At 34.7% G+C, this 24,081-nt stretch overlaps 3 protein-coding genes across 3 annotated transcripts in view; 1 reads left to right on the top strand and 2 right to left on the bottom strand.

Annotated features, from left to right (window-relative positions):
* Positions 1-2,358: 2,358 nt before the first annotated feature.
* LOC126779388 (uncharacterized protein C05D11.13-like) lies at positions 2,359-2,784 on the bottom strand. The gene has a single exon (XM_050503311.1). It carries the CDS (start codon positions 2,782-2,784, stop codon positions 2,359-2,361), a length of 426 nt encoding a protein of 141 aa, XP_050359268.1.
* Positions 2,785-7,788: 5,004 nt separating this feature from the next.
* Positions 7,789-9,716, bottom strand: LOC126779668 (uncharacterized). Its single transcript, XM_050503827.1, has 3 exons — positions 9,673-9,716; positions 8,668-9,122; positions 7,789-8,179 (listed from the first exon to the last, which is right to left on the bottom strand). Exons 1-2 carry the CDS (start codon positions 9,682-9,684, stop codon positions 8,673-8,675), a joined length of 462 nt encoding a protein of 153 aa, XP_050359784.1. The 5' UTR covers positions 9,685-9,716; the 3' UTR covers positions 7,789-8,179; positions 8,668-8,672.
* Positions 9,717-23,644: 13,928 nt separating this feature from the next.
* The window catches only part of LOC126779447 (calponin homology domain-containing protein DDB_G0272472-like), a 41,195-nt gene continuing 40,758 nt past the window's right edge, over positions 23,645-24,081 (top strand). The window contains exon 1 of the mRNA XM_050503412.1: positions 23,645-23,818. The gene's annotated coding sequence lies outside the window, so the exon portion shown is untranslated. The remainder of the gene's footprint in view (positions 23,819-24,081) is intronic.

Below are 24,081 nucleotides of genomic sequence, written 5' to 3' on the forward strand. Positions count from 1 at the left end.
CTGTTTTTAGATCCAAGAAGTTAGTGGGGCCCTGTACTACATTCAGCAGCATTCGCAAACAGTAACATTCGAAGTTACTAACATGCACTGTGTAAATGCGCCCAAGAGCATCTCCTGCCTTCACACCTGGCCAGCCGTCGACAGGTGTTCCTTGCAATCGACGTTTCCATTCTTTCGACGACACGTTCCATGTATAGTAGCGGGGTACGTCAACATAAAGTAATGTTTTTGCAAATGCGTCATTTTGGCAAAGCACGAAAAATGCAGTTAGTGTCGTCTTAGGTGGTACGGCCATTCTTTCTCTAAAATTATTTTTAGTGAAGTAAATCCGCTGACCATTAGGCAGATGAACCGCAAGGTGAGTGACTGTTGGGTGTCTCTCATGTAGAGGCAGACCTAAAATCCGCCAAGCTGCTTCATTACTGCTTACATATCGACCGGCTCGAAACTTTTCCACCTCATCTCTCGGGTCAATATTAACATTCCCTTGCTGTCGAATGTTAAAAATAGCCTGGTCGCTGCCTTTGTTTATAGTATATTTACAAATATATTTTATCGCCTGTACCGTATTGCAGAACTCTACATTTATATGACAATCAAAAATTTTAGAGAGAAGGGGTGAATATGGGACAATCCAGCTATTGTCAACCAATACCTCTTGTGTTCCACCTCGGGTTTTTAAAGTTATCGTACGGCCGCCATCTCCTGGTGCTCTACGCCTGTACAGAGGATAGCCTTTGTCGTTAGTTTGAGTATCTTTTAAAAGCGCCCTTGGATACTTTTTGGTACATTTCCCTTCCTTCATGCATGGTGATGACGGATTTAGTGCACCACAGGGACCGTGAATCATATTTTTCGTAACAGTAACGTGGAGTTTTTGATCACTTTCGGGGTTTGGTATCTCCGCACTTATGACTTCGTCAATTTGGTTAGGGCGTAATTTTTCCGTTAACCACAGCAGTAAGTGTACGTGAGGCAGACCTCTTTTTTGCCACTCAATCGAGTACATGAAACATTTCATGTCTCCAAATATTTTACATTTTGTAAGTAAAGCAACCAGTTTTTGAACTTTTATTTTAAATAATCTGGCTGTTAAGTCATGTCTGTCCGTTGAATTTTGACCTGGAATGAGCTCTTCAGTAATTTCTGGCCAAGCGGGATTACATGTCATTGTAATAAACAAATCAGGCCTCCCGTAGTTACGCACGTATGTGAACGCATCCTGCGTGTACTCATGAAGATATCTAGGGCTATTTACAAATGACGATGGGAGTATTACCATTTGACCCAAATTGTTTGGATCTAAATTCGCATCATTCCTGATCGCGTCTTGTAAATGTATGTAGTTTTCTGCTCGCAGTTTTGTTTGGTTTAAGGCAATAAATCTTAAGCGCTCACTCTCCACTTTGACATACATGTCTACCAAAAACTAAAGAAGGAGAAGTCTATATCGAAGCAATAAATTAAAATTATTTCGACGTACCATCATATGATATGCATAAAAGTCTTTGCACGACACTTTTTTGTTCGGTATGGGTTGTTTTGTAACTGGGTTTGTCTGAGGAATATCAAAACTGTACCCTTCTTGTCCTTTCCAAAAAATTAACGTGTACTCGAGAGCATCATAAAATCTATGAGTGTCCGGAACTCTAGTGAGCCGGCCATCGTGCGCCTGAATAACAATGTCCCGAGACGCAGCCTGTTCACTACTTACAACTACGGCAGCTATTTCGTTTGTGGTCGGGCCATTGAATCGTCTTTCGTGTTCACCACGTAGAACACGATCTGGGTGTATCACAACCTTGTAACAAAACTTTGTGATCATGTAAAACTTTTTGTATTTTTTGGACTGTGTTTCTCTCCACACCTGGTACGTACTCAGAACGCCTATCAACTTGTGCTTCCTCATCACCCATGAAATAAACTTGCAAGAATTTTGGTTGCGTATTAGTAGCAAGGAAACAAAGAGCCAATCGTGTGGTATATTTGCCCTTGGATTGTAAAAGTCGGGTAAAATCCTGGCATCGACACAATATTATCAGCTCCAAAAGATGTCATATGGAAACATGTATTGTATTTCCTTATGTGTTTTAGAAAACGGCGAGACTCGTCTGTTTCATTTGAAAAAAGTTCTTTTAGGGGTTCAACTGGTTCGTCTATTAAAGGAAGAGCTACTTTTCCTCCCGAACAACACATGCCTGCAGCTTCCTCTTTCCATTTAAGTGCACCGCAAAATCTGCATTCTTTATTCATCGCTTCTATTTTTATAAGCTTGTGGCTTTCGTAATAAAGTGTCTAGTCGTAGTCAAATGCAGCTTTATCGAATACCCCCCAGGCGTTTCTTGTAAATATTAGTCGTCACTGTTGTGCCCTTTCAGCAACAGCGCGTCTGCGAGCTTCAGCAGCTTCAGCGGTTTCTGTAGCTCTTTGGGATGCTAAGTATGTCGCCTGTTGAAGACGCCAAGCTTGAGACTGTTCGGGTGTCTCAGAAGCCCGTTGAGATGCCATAGATTCCGCGTTATGTTGACGTCGGGCTTGAGACTGTTCGGGTGTCTCCGCAGCCCGTTGAGATGCTAGATGCTCGGCATGCTGTTGACGTCGATCATGGGACTGTTCTGGTGTCTCATTAGTCCGTTTAGATGTCAAATAATCAGCATGCTGTCGACACCGAGCTTGGGACTGCTCTGGTGTCTCGGCAGCTCTGAGAGCTGCCTGACGCTCTGCCTGTTCAAGTCTTCGCTGTTCGGCTTGTGGAAACGTCTCGTTAAGTCTAGCTACTTTCATAGTTCGAGCTTTATTAGAACTTTGGGAAAGATTAGACTTACGATTTCGCGGCATAATTCTTATTAAATGCTTTTTCTACACATCAAACAATACAGTACGTAATTATTATGTTAAATATAAATTAATACTTAAAAAAGTGCAATACTTGCATATTCAAACAAAATTATAGCTAAATAGTATAGTAATGCCTATTAGGCAAAAAACAATTCAAATTTGCTAATTAGAAAACAAAATCACACGTTATTTACAATATTATAAATCAACCAAAAAAGGACCAATTACTAACCTACCTATAACCTCTGTAATTTACAAAAAAAGAAGGAATTCGGTATAATGAACAGGTAAGTAACCTATATCTATTAATTTAAATAAAAATGAAGTATCTTATTTAAGTGTAACTCCTAACCAAAAAAAATACTGCCAATACCTAATCTTGGGCCTATATTACTTGAAGTACAATCCGTTTTTAAAAAATCGCTATAACCATGAAAATTCGCAAAACGGAGACAACAGTCAACGATGTCTGCCCTCACGCGTCTACCCGCGTTCGGGTCGCGCACTCAGCGATGAGCGCTTTCTTCCCCCACACAAGTGCGTCGCACCGCCCGCCACCGCCGCCGGAGGCGAACCGCGCCGTACCGCTCGCTACACCGCACCCGTAGTATCGCGCATTTAAACTAAATGATGTCTATCATACATTACATAATTATGTGTAACTAACGTTTACGGCAGCGCACGCCAGAATAGCTCGCAGAAAGGTAGGTTTTTTCCTAGTTACTTGACATTTAATGTCATATTTTGGACAGCTCAAACAATATCTTTATAAATTGTAGCCTATGTGTTATTCTGATGTATAAGCTATATTATTGGAAAGTTTAATTGAAATCCATTCAGTAGTTTTTGCGTGAAAGAGTAACAAACATCCATCCACACATACAAACTTTCACGTTTATAATATTAGTAGGATTATACCTCTTGATTCTGTAATTACATACTTTCAATACATACTCAGATGAGCCTGCTCAAACGCTTAGTGAAAAATTATTCAATATTAATATATTTTCAACCATTGTCTCAGTGATAGTGAAAATATTATCGTAGAGATTAATACGATGTTGAGGAAAAAAAACACCGACTTTGGTGTAGAAATTTGAGTTGGAAATAAACACAGTCTAATAGAAAATATCTCTGTTGGAATATGAAATAGTCAGCATAAACAATACACAAATTGGGAACCTAAATAACGCAGAAATTTTCATATTCAAGCTAAAGTTTAAGCTATAGACAGTATTTGGTATTCAAAATTTTGTGACAGTGACGTTGTCGTACATTTTTTGTTTAAATTAAATTACATAGTACCAGCCTCTTATATACAACTCGGGTATTCGGGCTTAAACAAATGTATATTATAATTATATATAAAATTATATATATATATATTACAATAATAAATTATAATGATATATACTCGAACCGGATCATCCGGTAACATAGTGTTACGAAATGCAAAATAACTTACATTAATATTCAATTATCTCATCGTTGGCAGTGTAACGGTCCCGTGACATTTCCCCGCTGAGCCGAGCCACTTATTTATAATGACACACAATTACATGAATCTGGGGCGATCGATCGCTTCCTGGTTTAATCGATCTACTTAAGATCGGATCAGAAATATTTTCTACTTAAGAACGCTAAAAAGTCAGAAAACCTTGATGAGCTGGATCGGAGCCACCTACTCATCATTAATAATCCATATTGTTGTATTTTTAATAAACGGTAAGTGAGTTGGTCCATTGGGACTGTAAGGAATATTTAATATTTCTTACAGAACCAATGATGGGCGGTAGGGACAACTTTTCATTAGGTAACATATAGGTGTGGCAGAGGTCTGTCTTCCGAACGGATCAAAAGGTCATTTAATAGTCTAAATCTAATGAAAGCCTGTAATGTCGCACTGCTAAACTAAGGATTCCTTTTGAGGAGAAACAAAAAATTAAAAAAAAAATCTCTTCAAGGGAAGAGTGAGCTTTTGCCCAGCAGGAGAATGATTACAGATCGAGAAAAAGACTTGGGAGTTAATTCCACTACGCCGCTTCATTGCGGGTTGGTTTATAGACATTTTTTTTACTGCCGAGCACTTGATGAATTATAAAAACAAATAAGCTCATAAAACTTCAGTGGTGCCTACCCGGGACCCGGGTTTCAATATACAATCTTCGTTTAATCTTCACGTTATAACCACGGTAATCCCGATTCGTTTAAATACTTTAAATAAAATATTTTAAATGGAATTTCATATGTCATGTCAAAGAACTCGTAATAATCATATAACTTATCAGCTGTTGCTCCATTTAATAAAATACTTATTTATTTAAAGGTATTTTATTTATTATTAGTATTCTTTTTATTTTTTTATGTTCTTCTTGCCACTGCAGTAAAGTAAAACTTTGCGCATAATACATACATACATGAAACTTAATGCGTAAATTCTAAAAAATGTATACGCTAGCGAAGTAGCGTATTAATAGCGGGTTACGAGGAATTTGGAGGAAAATAGAACTCTGCCAGGCAGTAGGATATTTAAGGAGCTGTTAGTGAAAACACGTACACGACGTTTCTGTTATATAATTTAATTAATGGTGATGGACGCTGTTCAATAATTAAATTATTACACCAATCTATCATTATAAGTTTATGCATGTTATTGGTGTTTAATTTATAAAAAAATTATAAAATGACAACATTAATGGATTTTAAAATTTACTAGCGAAAGAAAAGAACACGTTACTTTTCGTTATGCCTTTGTAAAGTGTAAAAAAAAACTGAGTTGTAGCAACATTGTGTGACTGTCAAATTAGTGTTAAAAGAACTCGGATAGTCTTACCAGCAACTTACAATGAGTGTTGTGCGTTCGGATACCGACAGCGACACAGCCAGCTCCGAAGAAGACGTAGATTCTGGTATCGCTGAAGAGTTGGAGAAAAAGAAGGACGTCGATTGCATGGATCTTTCAGATTTCTTTGGTTACTGGTAAGTAATTAAATTCCTTAACTTTTATAAATAATCAATCATTTCATATCGTAAGTAGGCGCTCCTATATATCACAGACCAATACATTGTTAAGTCTTTTATATTAATTTTATATATATAATTTAAGCGAACATTATATCGTTATAGTAAAGTTTATTATTAATTAAAATAATATTATCATTCAATTTGACGTTCATAATGCAAAAAACATTTTACATTTTTTTCCTTTTCTGCCGTGTATTTACGCTAATTGAGCGCAAAATATTCTGCCAATGTCACGTATAAAATAGATGACACATATGATATGAGATTATTCGGTTAAAAAAATAACTTATTAAAAATCAGTGTACCCTGTGACACTTGTCGATATTTTTATTACAGCCTCTGGCTTACTAAGTCAAATTTAATTATGATCGGTTCAGTGGTTTAGTTGTAATGAGGTAACAGTCAGACCATGTTACTTTTACTTGTTTGTAGGGCCTTGTGTGTAGGCCTACCAAATGGCAATATTCAGTATTGTTGTATTCGAATTTGAAGAGCGAGTTAGCCCATGGAACTACAGGCACAAGGGACATAACATATTATTTCCCAATAGCGCATTGGCGATGTAAGGAACATTTCTTACAGTGCCAATGTCTATGGGCGGTGGTGACCTCACAGGTGGTCCATCTGCCTGCTTATTTTCAATAAGAAAAAATAAACTTTCGCATTTAATATTAGTATAAATAATAAGTTAGTATTTAAACGTTTGACTGCCTCGTTAGTCTAGTGGCTTGATGTAAGGCCGCAGATCCGGAAGTCCTGGGTTCAATTCTCAGGTCGAGCCAATTAAAAGTTATTGAGTTTTCTGCCAAAAAATTTTCAGTAGCAGCCCGGAGTTTGAAAGTTGGAAGTGTGTTCACTCCCGTGCCTCGGAAAACACGAAAAGCCTTTGATCCTGCGCTTGAACTCAATCCAGTCGAGTCGGATTGGTCCATGTGAGTTTGAGAATAGAGAGTGCACCTGTGTTTGCGCACACACTTGTGCACTATAATACATCCTGCGCAATTGGCTAATCCCTCTAGAGATTGGCCGCCATGGCCGAAATCGGCCTGGAGGACATTATTATTTAAAGGATAACAATTTTAGGAATATATGTAATGTCTTTTAGAAATTAATAAGTATTCATGTACAATTAAAATTTGCTGTTGAAATCTATGGAGAAATAAATTCAAATATATTAATTTAAAGTACGACTAAATTTTATTATTTATTATATTAGCTGTTGCTTTGTTATATGAGATGGATGCTGTGGTTTCTTATAATTGAGGAAACACATCGATTCTATCTCCAACAAGGAATACACATCGTATACCTTGTTGGAGATAAATAAAATAAGACCAACATACGCAGGCAGTACAGCAATCACAAGACGAATTTTCTGATGGTACGGCTATGTACAAGCCCGTCTGGGTAGGTACCACCCACTCATCAGTTATTCTACCGCAAAATAGCAGTACTGCCTGAGAAATGTTAAGAAATCAATACGCCTTGATAACAACAAGATTTAAAAATAAAACGTCCTTTATTTTGTATTAAATTTTATTAATGATATAAAAGTTTATTAAAATAAAAACGATTCAAATTATAAATAACAAAATACACAAATAATATTTAAATTAATAATTTATATATTTCTTAATAATAAATATTTAAGGACTCGGGTTTGTTCAAGTTATTCAATGATTTCCATTTTTAATTACACATTCCTGTTGTCTATTTTTTCTCCAATAAATCAAGTAATTAATATATAAATTTAACTCTGACAATTAAATCTGCCAATTAACTTAAATCATGTTAAATAATAATAATAATAATAATATATTGCCCGATATAGGTGAAACGTAAAAAAAATATTTTGTTTTTTTTTTTCACACGGGCAATATAAATTTAATTTTTTCTGTGTAATTTGATTAATAGAAGAGATAAATAATAATAATAATATCCTGGGACATTATTCACACACGGCCATCTGATCCCAAACTAAGCAGAGCTCGTACTATGGAAACCAGACAACTGATATACTACATATACTACTTTTCTTTTGTAAATACATACTTATATAGATAATTACACCCAGACTCAGGACAAACAGACATGTTCATCACACAAATGTCTGTCCTGGGTGGGAATCGAACCCACAACCTTCGGCGTGAAAGGCAAGTATCTACCAATCACGCCAACCGGCTCGTCGAATAAATAAATGAGTTGTTCGCACTTTTTATCTGTACATATCGAACCGGCTTGTATATTCTGATAAATTTAAAAGTGATTTTTATAATATTTATTAATAAGACGTAATGCAACTGCTTCTAAATGTTACCTGAAAAAAAATGATTAGATTAGATTTAACGCTAACGTATAAGTAAAAAAAAACAGCCACTGGGTCATTGTGACCTTGGCTTTTCGGTCCAAAAATAAAATTACACGACAAGAATAACTTGCCGGGTAAAGTGGACAACTCCGAGGACCGTACCAAGACTGGCCATTCGGGCTGGTCAGGAGGAACCCTCTCTAAGGAAAAAAACTAGGTACACTGAGCCTTTACTATGTTACTTAACTTACCCACTAATATGGTCGCTACCTTTTTTTATTTAAAAATAGACTAGTAATGTCCTTTTTAAGGAATTACTAATATCTAAATTTACATTCTCCAATTAAGCGTATATGCGTTAAAAGTGGGGACGACAATAGACTTTTACATCGCTAGGCCACTCACCATTGCGCTATTGACGCTTCATGAGGTTACATTTCTTCAAACCATTCACATTTATAATTAATAAAATTTATCATAATAATATTATCGGTTACCTTATTTATTCTACTGTATGAACACGACCTCCATAGTCGTAGTTGTTATCTACGACCTGAACTCCTGAACCATAATCATTATCCACAATATGAACTCCTGAATCGTTATCCACAACATGAACTCCTGAACCATAATCATTATCCACAACGTGAACTCCTGAACCATAATCATTATCCACAACGTGAACTCCTGAACCATAATCATTATCCACAACGTGAACTCCTGAATCGTTATCAACAATGTGAACTCCTGAACCATAATCATTATCCACAACGTGAACTCCTGAATCGTGGTCTACGACGTGAACTCCTGAACCATAATCATTATCCACAACGTGAACTCCTGAATCGTTATCCACAACGTGAACTCCTGAACCATAATCATTATCCACGACTTGCACTCCTGAGTTGTTGTCTACAACATAAACTCCTGAATTGTCTGCAACATTTACACCCTAAAACAAATATTTAAACATGAAACAATCGTGATTATATAAATACATAGAACGTTATGAAATACGAATACAGAATATAAGTAAATACATTAGAATTAAGGTTATCTTCATCCAAAATAAGTGTAAACGAAACATAATAAAACTGTAATAATAAATGCCTCGCTTGTCTGGTGGCTAGATAGAAGGCCGATATATTCCGAGGTCCTGGATATAAACCCCAGGTCGGGCCGATAAAAAGTTATAAAGTTTCAGTCGAAAAATTCTCAGTAGCAGCCCGGGGTCTGAAGTTAGAAGTCTGTACACTCCCGTGCCTCGGAAATCACGTAAAGCCGTTGGTCCTGCGCCTGAACTCTTTCCGGTCGTGTCGGATTGCCGTCCCATCGGATTATGAGAGTAAGCGCCTGCACTATAATACAACACACACAGCTCTTGGGTCAATAGAAATGTGAGCCAGTTTTATTATTTATTATATTATTTATATATAATTATTTATGTATATGAATGATGTTATATACTGGATCAATCAAAATAAATATTACAATTTACTCACTTGCCCCCACATGTTTCTGACCTCACTTCGACGAATGATCACTAACAAATGAATTATCTATATTTATCTTTTATCTATTTCGTGCTATCTATGCAGTTAGTAGGAAAGGACATTAAGCTTTATCTAAGATAGCGTTATCTCTGAAAACAAGATAATAGAAATGAATCCATTGATTTTATGTATTTATTGGGTATGACTAATGACTTAAATTATTATTTAAAAATCTATGTTATTTTGTTGTATTACGGATCCCAGAATACCGAATGTGCAATGTATGAAATGTATGAAAGATAATGGATTCTTTGGTAAACAGAGGGCCGGATTAACCATGGAGCCGCCTATATTTTGCTTCAATGTTTTTAAATAATTTTATATTTTTATAAACAAGTCTTAATAATCTTCGACCGAATGTATCAGTTCCTTGTACCGGAATATATTAAAAAGAAAAGTGCGTCATCGCCCGTCATAGAAGAAGAATATTACTTTTGGCGCGAAGTTTGGGTGCTTCGAACATACAATTACTTGAATTGTCATTTTTAGTTGGTTTTGTTAGCATTTATACCAATTAATGATTGTTTTATTTGTTATTTGTGTATTTTATCATAAAGTCAAATACTTATTTATGTATTCTTTTTAAAAAAGTCATTTTCACTTCTGGCTTGTGAAGTGAGATAGACCGCGTGTTTTCTTGTGCTCGTTTGCCATCCAATTAGTAAGCTCTTTAGTTCTATTTCATTTTAAAAAAATAAGTAAGTGTGTCATCAGCATGTGTATCATCAGGTGAGTGTTTTTATTTATTTATTTAACACTTTTTGCACAACATATACATAAAATGAGAGAAGTAGGAAACAATCAAAGAAAAAGAAAATAAGAAATGGTGCGCAAAGGCGGTCTTATCGCTTATAGCGATCTCTAACAGACAACCTTTGGTGAAAGAATTTTGTAAGAGAACAGGTAAGTGCATTTACATATAAAAAGGAGATACTAAATATTTAATAGACTACACATATCTACATCCCACTAACCACATATACATACATACATACACACACATACACATATACATTCATACAAATATATATGTATATATATATAATTATTACTTAGCATATACATATTATATACAATTATAGAGTATAAAATTATAAACCACATACTATTTCATACATACATACATACCTTACTTGGAAATGGACAAATAATAGCTTTTCAAGCGGTATTTAAAAATACTCAATGAATTCGACTGCCGAATATCTGTAGGCAGTGCATTCCAAAGTTTGATGGTTTTTGCAGTAAAAGAGTTACTGTAGGTTTGTGTCCGGCTGCAGGGGGTAACTAGTTTATTATCATCCGAAGAACGCAGGCTGTGTGCGCTGTCGCAACCAAGAAATTTAAAGCGTTCTTTAAGGTAAGATGGTGTGTGATCGATATAAATAATAGAGAAAGAGAAAAGAGAAGAGAAAGAGAAGAGAAAGAATAGAGAAGAGATAAGGCGTGTAGATTTCTTCGTAGTCTGATTGGCAGCCACTTTAACTGAGACCGATACTCAGAGACATGATCAAACTTTCGCAGGCCAAAAATAAATCTTATGGCTATATTTTGCAGCCGTTCTAATTTATTTAGGAGGTCTTCAGTTAAATCCATGCAGCAGACATCAGCATAGTCCAGTATTGGTAACAGGAACGTATTAGCTAAACTGATCTTTGCCTTGATAGGCAATAGGTTTTTCCATCGCCTTAAGAAACCAATGATAGCGAAAATCTTACGACTCATTTCAGTGATTTGAGGTACCCAGGAAAAGGAAGCATCAAGAAGTAGTCCAAGATTTCTAACAGTCTCTTGCATGTGTGTTTTGTTTTTATTACTCTAAAGTTACCGGTAAATTTAATAATCGTCTTCGTTCTGTAAGAAGATCTCGTGGATATCGGCGTAGTGGTTCTGTTGATCGTGATAGACTTCGTAAAAGGTCGCGATTACGAAGTTCACGAACCAGGTTGGAAAGTGGAATTTCTGTCCGTGTATACAGAAGCCACAAGTAAAGTTAATATTTGGTTTTAATACTCGTGCTAAAGGTAACAGGATCATTTGATCCTTGAAAGCGCTAAACACCCAAACCGAACGATGCCCGTAATGTCACGTGTCACATTCAAATAACGTCACGTGTCAAAACTGACACAATCATTTAATGTGAGCTGTAATTCAAAACGTACCCGTTGATACTCTAATAATCAAAATAAAACTTAAATATTATAACTTTTACATAATTTTAACTTATCGCTTTATGCGCGGGATAGAAGTCAGTAAATTGAAACCATTTCTTAAGTAACGATGATCGTAGTTTCCGAAAGTTTAATTAGTTTAGACATATGTTGTTCCGACTGCATCAATGCTCCAATTTTGATTGGTACAGACGTATTAAATCGTTACAGCCTGTGAATGTCCCACTGCTGAGCTAAAGGCCTCCTCTCCCCATTTGAGGAGAAGGTTTGGAGCTTATTCCAATACGCTGCTCCAATGCGGGTTGGTGGAATACACATGTGGCAGAATTTTAGTAAAACTAGATACATCCAGGTTTCCTTACGATGTTTTCCTTCACCGTAAAGCACGAGATGAATTATAATCACAAATTAAGCACATGAAAATTCAGTGGTGCTTGCCCGGGTTTGAACCCACGATCATCGGTTAAGATTCACGTGTTCTTTCCACTGGGCCAACTCGGCTCAAATTAAGTATTAAATCACAAAGGATTAATTTACATTTACACAGCATAGAAATAAAACTGAATCTAACCTCAACTGTTCTAACCATTCATCGTTCATTTACACTAGATGAAAAAAAAAGTAGTTCGCGACATCGTTATTGATTTAATGAACAAGGGATTTATTTGCGGGTGTTTGTCTGATTATGACATATCTTTCACGTCAAGAAAAGTGTGTCGACTATGCTGTCACAGTTAAGGAGCGATTTCCAATGCCGCTAAGACGACGAAATAGATAAGTTGTATGTGTTTAAATATTTTACGAGCGTCCGATATGGTCTCTGGCCTTCACCAAATACCATGAGACGTGACTTGACAAGACTTGACGTAAGAAAGAGATATTTTAGAGGATCTTAAAAGGCAGAGTTATAAATGAATTTTAACAAATGTACTTAGGTTGATAAATTAAACATGGTCAGGTCAGGCCAATGCCCAATAAAGTAGTACTAAGTAAGCTATCAATTGGATGCACTCAAGATGCATATATCAATATGGACAGACCACAGCTACTCATATTTGTCAATGGTAAATTTGTGTTTGCGAGTGAGACTTTTCAAATCACTGGCAAATAAGTTTCCGATATGCGCGACTCCTACAAGATTTTGTGTGTGCTATCACACCGTCGCTACAAGTTGAAGCTGAGCTGGCATGAATGGCAAGAAAATTTAATTTGCTGCGAACGCGTTGTATTGTGGTGCGACGAGTGGAAGCCGGATATTTGCTCATCCTACTTTCAGATTGGTGAGTATGTGACGTCATGCAAACGGTTGGGCCTCTGACGGTAAAATAACAGCCATGCAAACATTTGGGCCTCTGGCTGGTTATTCGTAAACAAGTAATGCAAACGTTTGAGCCTCTGGCTGGGTATTAATAAAGAAGTCGTGCAAACGCTTATTAGTTTTATGTTGTAGAAAATGAATACCCTGAGCAAGATGCCTCAGTTGTTACATCTTCCTCCAATGATACTGCGGCGGCCGAGGACGTGCTGCTCTCAGGAACGGCCGTCTTAACAATCTTCGACCGAATGTATCAGTTCCTTGTACCGGAATATATTTAAAAAAAACGAAAGTGCGTCATCGCCCGTCATAGAAGAAAAATATCACTTTTGGCGCGAAGTTTGGGTGCTTCGAACTTACAATTACCTGAATTGTCATTTTTAGTTAGTTTTGTTAGCATTTAAAGTAATTAATGATTGTTTTGTTGGTTATTTGTGTATTTCTTATTATAAAGTTTTATACTTATTTATGTATTCTTTTTAAAAAAGTTATTTTCACTTTATTCCTAATTTCTGCGTATGGGCCCTAAGCTGATGTAGGGCCCCTAGGCAGTTGCCTACACTGCCTAATGAATAATCCGGCCCTGAAAACAGACCTGACTGTACACCCAGGAAGAAGCTCCAGTCGAAGGAGTTTTCAACAGTCAACAGACACGAAATTTTATACAAATATTAAAGCGTGTTTTTTATATAAAAAATGTCACTGCAACCAATTTATTACTAATGCGGTAAAAGATTTATTATACAACTTGGCTTATTTATGACAAAAAATATACAAAGCATAATGAATATTGCAATAAAAACATAACTAATTTCATTGTGGTATGTAATAATGCTAAGGAACCCAAATCTACTAATTTATAACGATTACAATACGTTCCCGATTCAATTCCAATCTATTTTTGACCATTATATATTTATTCGGGCCGGAACTGAACCGACATGATGTTAACTTATACCGATATATTAAAACCAAAATTAATTGTAAACTATTATGTCAATAGTCGATAATTACATTAAAGAATAGGAAAACGGATAAACAGAAATGATTACACTTCGAGTCGATTGCGATAAAGTGACAATTATTCAGTAGAATTGTCCCAGTATGATGGTAGGAACAAAATTAAAGTAAAAAGAAACAGGACTAGGGTGTGATTGGATTGTGACGAATTCAGCTTGTGACGAAATTCCCTCAAAATATATCATTTTAACTAGAATGCCAATTTAAATTATTCATATTAAACATTTAAATAATTAAAATGGTTTGTATCTCGAAAATCACAGACGGTAAAATAAATTTTATTTATTTACATATACTTTTAAATTGTTTAAAGTGATAAAAAAATTCTAAAAATGGCTATTAGTCAAAACAAGAATTACTCACATTACCGATTAATTATCTTTAAAATTGATATAAAATATGGTGTCACGCACGAATCTATATACATATATAAAAGCGAAATATAACTCATCACGAGATCTCCTAAACTATCCGCCCGATTGACTTGAAATTTGTCACAGTTACTTCTTCCAACGACGCTAAATAAGAACGGATTTTACGCAAATCCTATCCAAAATACATTTATCTTCTTATCTACCGGTTATCTAACGGTTCCACTCCAAAGTCAATATCATTAGATTCCTCATGGTTGAAAAACAAGAGAAGACGGAAAGACAAATTAATAAGTACAGATTGTACAAGCACTTTTTAATCATAATTTTACAATATTTAAAGCTCACTTAAAGTCGCCAATAAAATCTATTGTTAATCTATGACGTCATCAATTATATATAACGTAATTTACATATCCTGCGTGGAAAATAATGATATTATCTCCATGCTTATCTACTTTTTTATCTTTGAATATCTAATGTGCTTTATTTATTATTGTATTTTTAACATAAGTTTTTTTTTATTGTCAAAGCAGATACTTTTTCTTACACAAAAAAAAAAATGAGAAAATGGCGATATTTTATGTTTTGTCGAATTCCTTAATTGCCTGACAAAATTGAGAATTGTGTTTTGACAGCTGTCAGTTTTTGTTTTTGTCAAGCAGACAATTTAATCACATAAAATTATATATTCATATCATTATATAAAAAAAATCATTATTCAAACTGACTACGGTCTTAATTTAAAAACGTACAATAAAACAACACCTATTTTTTTTAAATAGCAATTCTATTCTGGTGCTATTGACATTTGTAGTATTTAAGACCAGGCGTTTTAACGTTTATAAACATAATAAATGGTTTCCGTCAAAAATAACTTTTAATGCAAGTGAAATAATAAAACCTTATTATAAAAAGTATTAATAGATGAGAGAGATGACGCAGTAAGCAATATGATTTGTTAAAAATAGTAGTCCACTTCTTTGGCTCTTCTCGGGCGGTTGTTTCTTTAATCCTCATAAAGAATCAAGGCTCCATATTGAATATAAAAAGGGAGCAATGTATTTTGTCAATTGTTTTTTTTAAATTAAGGCTTATGCAATCTTTTGAATTGACAATGCGAATAGAAACGGAACAAAAGTCAGTGCCAATTATATTAAATAAGTATGAATGTAATTAAATACAATTCAGTTAATTTCACATTGATACTGTAAGACTTCCCTTTAGATAATTTTTTAAAGAAGAAATGACACGACTCACCATGTCATTGTCATTAGTCGAGTTCTTGAATAATCTATGATATTCACTATGGATACATGAAAAAATGTCCGCGATGTTGCTATCGAAACTTTTTTTAAGTAAATTTAAAGTGTATATAAGTATTTAAGTGGAATAATGTTGTATTATAAATAGAGATATATTAGCCGAGATGGACTAGTGGTTAGACCGCGTGATTCTTAACGATGATCGTGGGTTCAAACCCGGACAAGCACCACTGAATTTTCATGTGCTTAATTTGTGTTTATAATTCATATCGTGCTTGACGGTGAAGGGAAACATCGTGAGGAAATCTGCATGTGTCTAATTTTACTGAAATTCTGCTACATGTGTATCCCAGCAACCCGCATTGGAGCAACGCGGTGGAAAACTCTAAACCTTCTCCTTAAAATGGAGAGGGAGGCCTTAGCTTAACATTGGGACATTCACAGGCTGTTGCTTTATTAATCAAGAACTGCTTGTAGTACATAATATATATATATTAGAAAATCACATGGAATACTTTAATATTATGTTTGTTTATCTTTACTCATTATATTGGAAGGGTATATACATGTTTCATTACTAAAAAAATAAAACATTAAAATTACTTATAAATATATATATAATAAGTCTAACAAAAAAGTATTACATATTGTGCTGAGGAATTTTGTTATGGCTATTTATTGTTGTTATCTGCAACAGAAAAAAATGTGTTGTATTTAAAATATTTTTTTTTAAAAACTTTTGAAATCATAAAAATATAATAAACTTGGATGGATTGAATGAACTTGATCTCAACTCAGAAATAAAATAAGATTTCGATGAAATTAATGAATGATATTCTTATATTTTATAATATGTTTGTCGCGCAATGCTCGTAAGAAGACATTCAAAGTCAATCAATTGCAAAGGGTGTAAGTTATCTCTGTTCCAAATAAGAGGCTATATCCAGGTTTTTGCGTGATTGAGTAACAAACATACATACTCACACATTTATACGACGAGTTATACGATATAGGACGAGCATATGGGCCACCTTAGTGGTCACTAACGCCCATAGACATTGGCATTTTATGAAATGTTAACCATTGTTTATAAAGCCAATACGCCACAAACCTTGGGAACTAAGATGTTATGTGCTTTGTGTTTGTAATTACACTGACTCACTCACCCCTCAAACCGGAACACAACAATATCAAGTACTGCTGTTTGGCGGTAGAATATCTGATGAGTGGGTGGTACTTGCACAACAAGTGAGCTTTGTCTTACAAGTGCCCTCATATACACCCAGTGATACCAATAAATTCCAACTAACCATTATTGTACTACCCAAACGCCGCTATCATTGTCTGCTACTTGAACACCTGAATCATTGTCTGCTACTTGAACTCCTGAATCATTATCAGCCACTTGCACTCCTGAACCGTTATCAGCCACTTGCACTCCTGAACCGTTATCAGCCACTTGCACTCCTGAACCGTTATCAGCCACTTGCACTCCTGAACCGTTATCAGCCACTTGCACTCCTGAACCGTTATCAGCCACTTCTACACCGGAGCTGTTGTCGATGACCGTTACATCCTGTAAATAAACGCGTTTTTTTAGCATGATAGTTCGTACACTAAGTCTTAAGAATCTTCTTATAATGACGATCTCCTGATTCAGTCACGGTCGTTTTTCTAAAGGGTGACTAGCAAACCGCACAGGTTATAGTACACAATTTTGTGTAAAATACAAGTGCACTTTCTGATCCCATGTTATCATAACCCGATGAGACAAATCCGACAAGGCCGAAAAGAGTTCTGCTGACTAACAGCTTTACGTACTATCTGAGGCAAGGCAAACACAACCGCCTTCCAGGCTCGAGGCTGCTATCAGGAATTTTCGGATGGAAAAAACCAATGACACGCATAAATCTACCTATCTAAACTACCTGCAATTAGTCCTTAAGGTGATTGATAAGTATTTCATACTTAATTAGTATATTTTATTTATGTTATTCGTTTATTTTACTACTAAAAAAAAAAATCCTCACGATGTTTTCCTTCACCATCAAGCACGAGATGAATTATAATCACAAATTAAGCACATGAAAATTCAGTGGTGCTTGCCCGGGTTTGAACCCACGATCATCGGTTAAGATTCACGCGTTCTTACCACTGGGCCATCTCGGCATAGTTAAGTACTAAAAAATAAAAATTGAAATCAAAGTAAGTATTAATAATAAAACTTATTTATGTTATTTTGTTTTCACATATCTCATTGATTTTTTTATAATTTATGAATAAGTATGACGTAATATTTTTCTAGAGAGGAAACTCCCTCTCGGTATAGTAAATAGTTATATACTTACATTTCCAGACATTGTTTCGTATTTCGTAAACTGATCACTAAGAACTGACCGGACAAATACGCCAGACAATATTATTTAGACGCTTATCAAAAATTCTACGAATACGTTATCAGTTAAAGCATTTTTCATGCGCATTTTATCAAATCAAATCAATTATAGTTTGTATATAGCAGACGAATAACTAAAACGCTAGCGTATATACAGCGTAAATACACACACATACATACATACTATATATACATACGTATTATATAATTAATGATATTGTCTAGTGGCTAGATAAGGCTTTAGATTCTAAGGTTCTATTTTTAAATCTGTCAATTGTCAGTAACAGCCCAAAGAGAAATACCAACGTGCCTCGCAAAGCACGTACTCCTGTTCTCATTCCAATCGTACTGTTGGTTTATCCATATTATAATGAGTGCATTCGAATTTTATTTTGGAAATTAATAAAATCGATTATCCAGATTCAGTTGAGTGAGATACAACGTGAGTTCCTACCATTCTTTCGACAATAAAAAAAAACATTTTCAATATTTTTACTTCATTTGTCACAATCTACGTTTCTACACGGAAATCACAAAGATTAATTTGCGATTAAAATTGAATTGTACATTCAAGATAACGCCTATTTAGAATAAAATGAAATTATACCTATAATTTGTTTAATTATTGCGTAATAAATAAAATAATAGTATAAAAACTAAAAACATGCTACAATAAATGTGCCAAATTTATTTACCCGTTAGGGTGTTAGTAAATCGTGATTATAATTTATTTAATATGTTTTTAAAATCAAACAGAGGTGTTAAGCATACGGAGATCATTTCATCATCAGCTCCTCGTCATTAGGTAAAATGAACAGCCTTTTCGTTACTCCGACCCATATAGCAAACAAACACACTTTCGCATAGATATATTACAGCAACGTACGGCTTTTTTTTAGAGAATAGGAAGGCGGACGAGCATATGGGCCACCTGACGATAAGTGGTCACCAACGCCCTTAGACATTGGCATTCTAAGAAATGTTAACCATCGCTTATATAGCCAATGCACCACCAACCTTGGGAACTAAGATATAATGTCCCTTGTGACAGTAATTACACTGGCTCACTCACAAGGGTGAGTGAAACCGGAACACAACAATATTAAGTACTGCTGTTTTGCGGTAGAATATCTGATGAGTGGGTGGTACCTACCCAGACGAGCTTGCACAAAGCCCTACCTAACTGAACCCCCGTTTATATCCCTTCAATAGAAATGATAGCTCAACTTAATTATATTAGTTAATCTTTATTAAAAAAATGTTTATGTCATTAAGACCGAGGTAAAATAATAATTGGTAATATAGTTAAGAGTATTGAGTTCAAACTAATACTGTGTTTAATAGTACATAATCAGACTTCGAGTTTCATCATCAGACCAGCCCGGTGGTACCATATTATTGTCATCTAATCTACACACTCGTCAAGTTTTATGATGATACAAGAATTAGAAACGGGTCAAGTTTGGCTTCTAATACATATTTTATTAAATAGTTAGTTATAGATTCAATTTTTGTCTGTCTGTTTGTACGAGGTAATCTTCAAAACGGCTAAAATATACAAATGAAAATAACTGAATATAAGTATTCCAAGCTATACAAATAAAAAATAACGGAAATTCTTGAAACATAAATAAATAATTAAATAATGGTTATTTTTATAATATTTATTTAAATTATTAAAATGGTTGGTAACTTTTGAACAGCCATATTAACTTAAAAAGATGCAGTTAATAAATAAATATCCTGGGACATTATTCAGACACGGCCATCTGATCCCAAACTAAGCAGAATTTGTACTTTTTGTTTGTAAAACCAGACAACTGATATACTACATATACTACTTTTCATTTGTAAATACATACTTATATAGATAATTACACCCAGGCTCTGGACAAACAGACATGTTCATGCACACAAATGTATGTCATGGGTGGGAATCGAACCACAACCTTCGGCGTGAAAGGCAAGTATCTACCAACCACGTCGACCGGCTCGTCTGTTAGGTACATTATAATTGCATTTTAACGGACTTTTGTCTGAAATAATCTTCAGTTAAGATTCGCGTGTTTTAGACACTAAGTCATATTTTTTATTCATTTATTTATCAACAACAAAATATTATTTTTTTATTCTTGACACCCATGAGCCTTGTCAGCCTGTTTGGGTGCTAAACTACTAACTCCAGACAACAGTAACAGTACAGTAACAGCCTGTGAATGTCCCACCGCTGAGCTAAGGCCTCCTCTCCCTTTTTGAGGAGAAGGTTTGAAGCTTATTCCACCACGCTGCTCCAATGGGGGTTGGTGGAATACACATGTGGCAGAATTTAGTGAAATTAGACACATGCAGGTTTCCTCAAGATGTTTTCCTTCACCGTCAAGCACGAGTTGAATTATAATCACAAATTAAGCACATGAAAATTCAGTGGTGCTTACCCGGGTTTGAACCCACGATCATCGGTTAAGATTCACGCGTTCTTTCCACTGGGTCATCTCGACTCTAGACAAACTAACATATATAATTAAACACACACACACACATTAAACATAATAATATACAGGTGATAATGATAATATCGGCTTTTAATCAATGAAGCCCATGATTATTAAGTTAGTGAAATCGCAACCGGTTCGGTCAGGTCAGGTCAGAGATTTATCGCAAAGGTTAACTGTTTTTAATGAACCTCTCAGATTATTCGACTTTCCATTGAAAGTTCTGAGCCTGTGTTAAATATTTGTTAATATTTAAAATTGCAATTTACATATCTCCGAGATAAGAGCGAACTTTAAAGGCAGTTTTGTTTTATTTTATATACTTTTGGAGGTGTGGGCGGGGGTTTTGTTGATCGCGTGTATAAGATATGAAAAGTATCCTTTTATGGCGATGTAAGCGATGGTTAACATTTCTTACAATGCCGATGTCTATGGGCGTTGGTGACCACTTACCATTAGGTGGCCCATATGTTCATTCGCCTACCTATTCCATAAAAAAAAGATAGTCCAGCAGTAGACGAGAATAGGTTGATGAATATGATGACTGTGTTATTGTTATTATTAGGCTTTTTAAATACACCTATATACCATGCTGCTCGTTGGTCTAGTGGCTTGATGTAAGGCCGCAGACACGTAGGTCCTGGGTTCAATTCCCAGGTCGGGCCAATAAAAGTTATTGGGTTTTTCTGTCAGAAAATTCTCAGTAGCACCTCGGAGTCTGGATGTTAGAAGTGTGTACGCTCCCGTACCTCGGAAAGCACGTAAAGCCGTTGGTCCTACTCCTGAACTCTTTCCGGTCGTGTCGGATAGCCGTCCCATCGGATTATGAGAGTTATTCGATTCCCACCCAACACAGACATTTGTGTGCATGAACATGTCTGTTTGTCCAGAGCCTGGGTGTAATTATTTATATAAGTATGTATTTCAGTATATCAGTTGTCTGGTTTCCATAGTACGAGCTCTGCTTAGTTTGGGATCAGATGGCCGTGTGTGAATAACGTCCCAGGATATTATTATTATTAATTAAATTATGGCTGTACAAAAACCATGACAGTTTATCCTAAATGCCTTTACATACAATATACATAATAATTGTTTTAAATAATACATATTCAACTTATTCATAATACTCTCATTAGTTATTTCTCGACTCGTTATGTTATCTAAGCTATGTATTAAGCGATTAATCATGTAAGAGCTGGTACGCTGTCCGTATTTATCGTTAGCTGAAATATTTACTATTTTTTGTTGTGTCACCTAATGGGTTTATATCATGCGGAACGTTGTTCTGAAAATCTGTATCGTAGAATTGTCATTTTAAAATATGATACTTAACTTTATCTTGTCTATTTTTTAATCTATGTAAAGTCATTTTTATAATATATAAAATAAGAAAAAAAAACATACGCATTACAAATTCTGATCGTAATTTCTACACTAACATTCTAGTTTAAAAGTTTCAATCGTGCCTATTTAATGGTCTGGTACTTACGTTACATTTTGTTATTGAGAAATAGATGGATTTTTCATGTGACGCATGACGCATGAAGATATGTTTTTAAGCTCAAATTGGTATATGCAAATTCGTCGCTTTTATAGATATGTTAAGTTTGTTTTTTTACTATAAATAGTTTTGTATCAGTGGCTAGATAGAAATTGTGAATTTTAACCGAAGGTTGTGGCTTCAAACCCAAGCTACAAAGAGTGCTTAATTTGTAATATGTTTTTGTAATTCGCGCTTGACGGTAGAGTGAAACATTATGAGATAATTCGCGGTGAAATTCTGCTACCTAAACATTTCTTACATCGCCAATGCGCCATCAACCTTGGGAACTAAGATGTTATATCCCCTGTGCCTGTAATTGTCTCACTCATAGTTCAAACCGTAACGCAACAGTACTAAGTAAGTATTGCTGTTTAGAGGTAGAATATCTGATAAGTGGGTGGTACCTACCCAAACAGGCACAAAGCCCTAACGCCTAGTAAATAGACAAAAAAGAAGACTTTTTTGAATATTTCAATATTGAAATTAAAACTAGGATCTGAATCAAATCTCGCGGGTTTATCAGAATGTTGTGTGTATGTATGATGGTGAAGGAAAACATCATGAGGGTTACACGTTGGTAGTGAAGTTGGGTGGTAATGGATTTGCTATTTCCTTAACAAAACGCAACGCATTCACTTCGTTACCGAATTAGTTATTTGTTTGTTTATATAAATGAATGCTTTCAACATCGCAATGTATACAATACAATATAATATGATATTCTACACAAGATTATGTAGATTATAATATATAATTCGTTGATTTTAAATCACTATATGTATATTTATAACTGAATTGTTTGAATGTTTGTTAGAATGTTTTTATTATAATCATTTATTGAAAAGTCGGTCAATATTAAAGGCTTATGTATTATTTACAAAATCCGATAAAGCTCATAAAACTTAAAATTAATTAACGATAAGCCCTAATTAATAGACATTTGAATTTTATAAGTTATAATCGGGTTCAATGCATGAAAAAAATAAATGACTTGAAATCTAAAATACGCGACAAGTCACTCGGTAACATATGGAATGAAACAGAACGAAAACTCATTCTATTTACAACGGTTAGGTGGTAACTCGAACCAGTCTCTCGACCGCTGACTGACGCGCGGACGCGACAATCGATCATATATATCTATTTTATATACTCACATAAAAACGAAACGCATACGAAAATGTCAAACGTCAAAATTCGATGTTAATTTTTAATCTATTAATGGTCTTTTTTGTGTACATTAATAATAGTGAATCGAAATAGGTCTTTTATTATTGACACTGTGTATTTGAATCGTAAATATTTTAAAATATATAAAATTAACTGATTGTGGTTTATTTTTTTCGTTTACCGTGATTATATAAACTGTTGTTTATCTTATAAACGTGTGGAAATAGATATAGGTGTCGAATATTCGTGTGTTATTGATGTGAAAATTTTAAAATGGCGTAGCTGTCAATTTTCGCGCCTTCGTTTTTGTAAACAAAAACAAGTGCGCGTGACAAGTGACAGATCATTAATTGGTAAAATGAGATTGCATGTTTGATAATATATTCAATGATATTCAATTGTTTTCTTTGTTTGCGATGTTTTTGCGTTTATTGTTTTATTATTATAATTTGCCTATGAATAAGTAAAATATATTAAAATTGTAAAAAGTACTGACACATTTTACTTTTTTATTTAATTGTGAATACAATATTTTTTAAAGTATAATTTAAAAAAAGTTAATTTTAATTCGACCTAATTTTAAATTTTTTCTTTCAAGTTATATTTACGCCATATT

This window comes from Nymphalis io, chromosome 29 (genome assembly GCF_905147045.1).
Source record: "Nymphalis io chromosome 29, ilAglIoxx1.1, whole genome shotgun sequence".
Classification (NCBI taxonomy): Eukaryota; Metazoa; Arthropoda; class Insecta; order Lepidoptera; family Nymphalidae; genus Nymphalis; species Nymphalis io.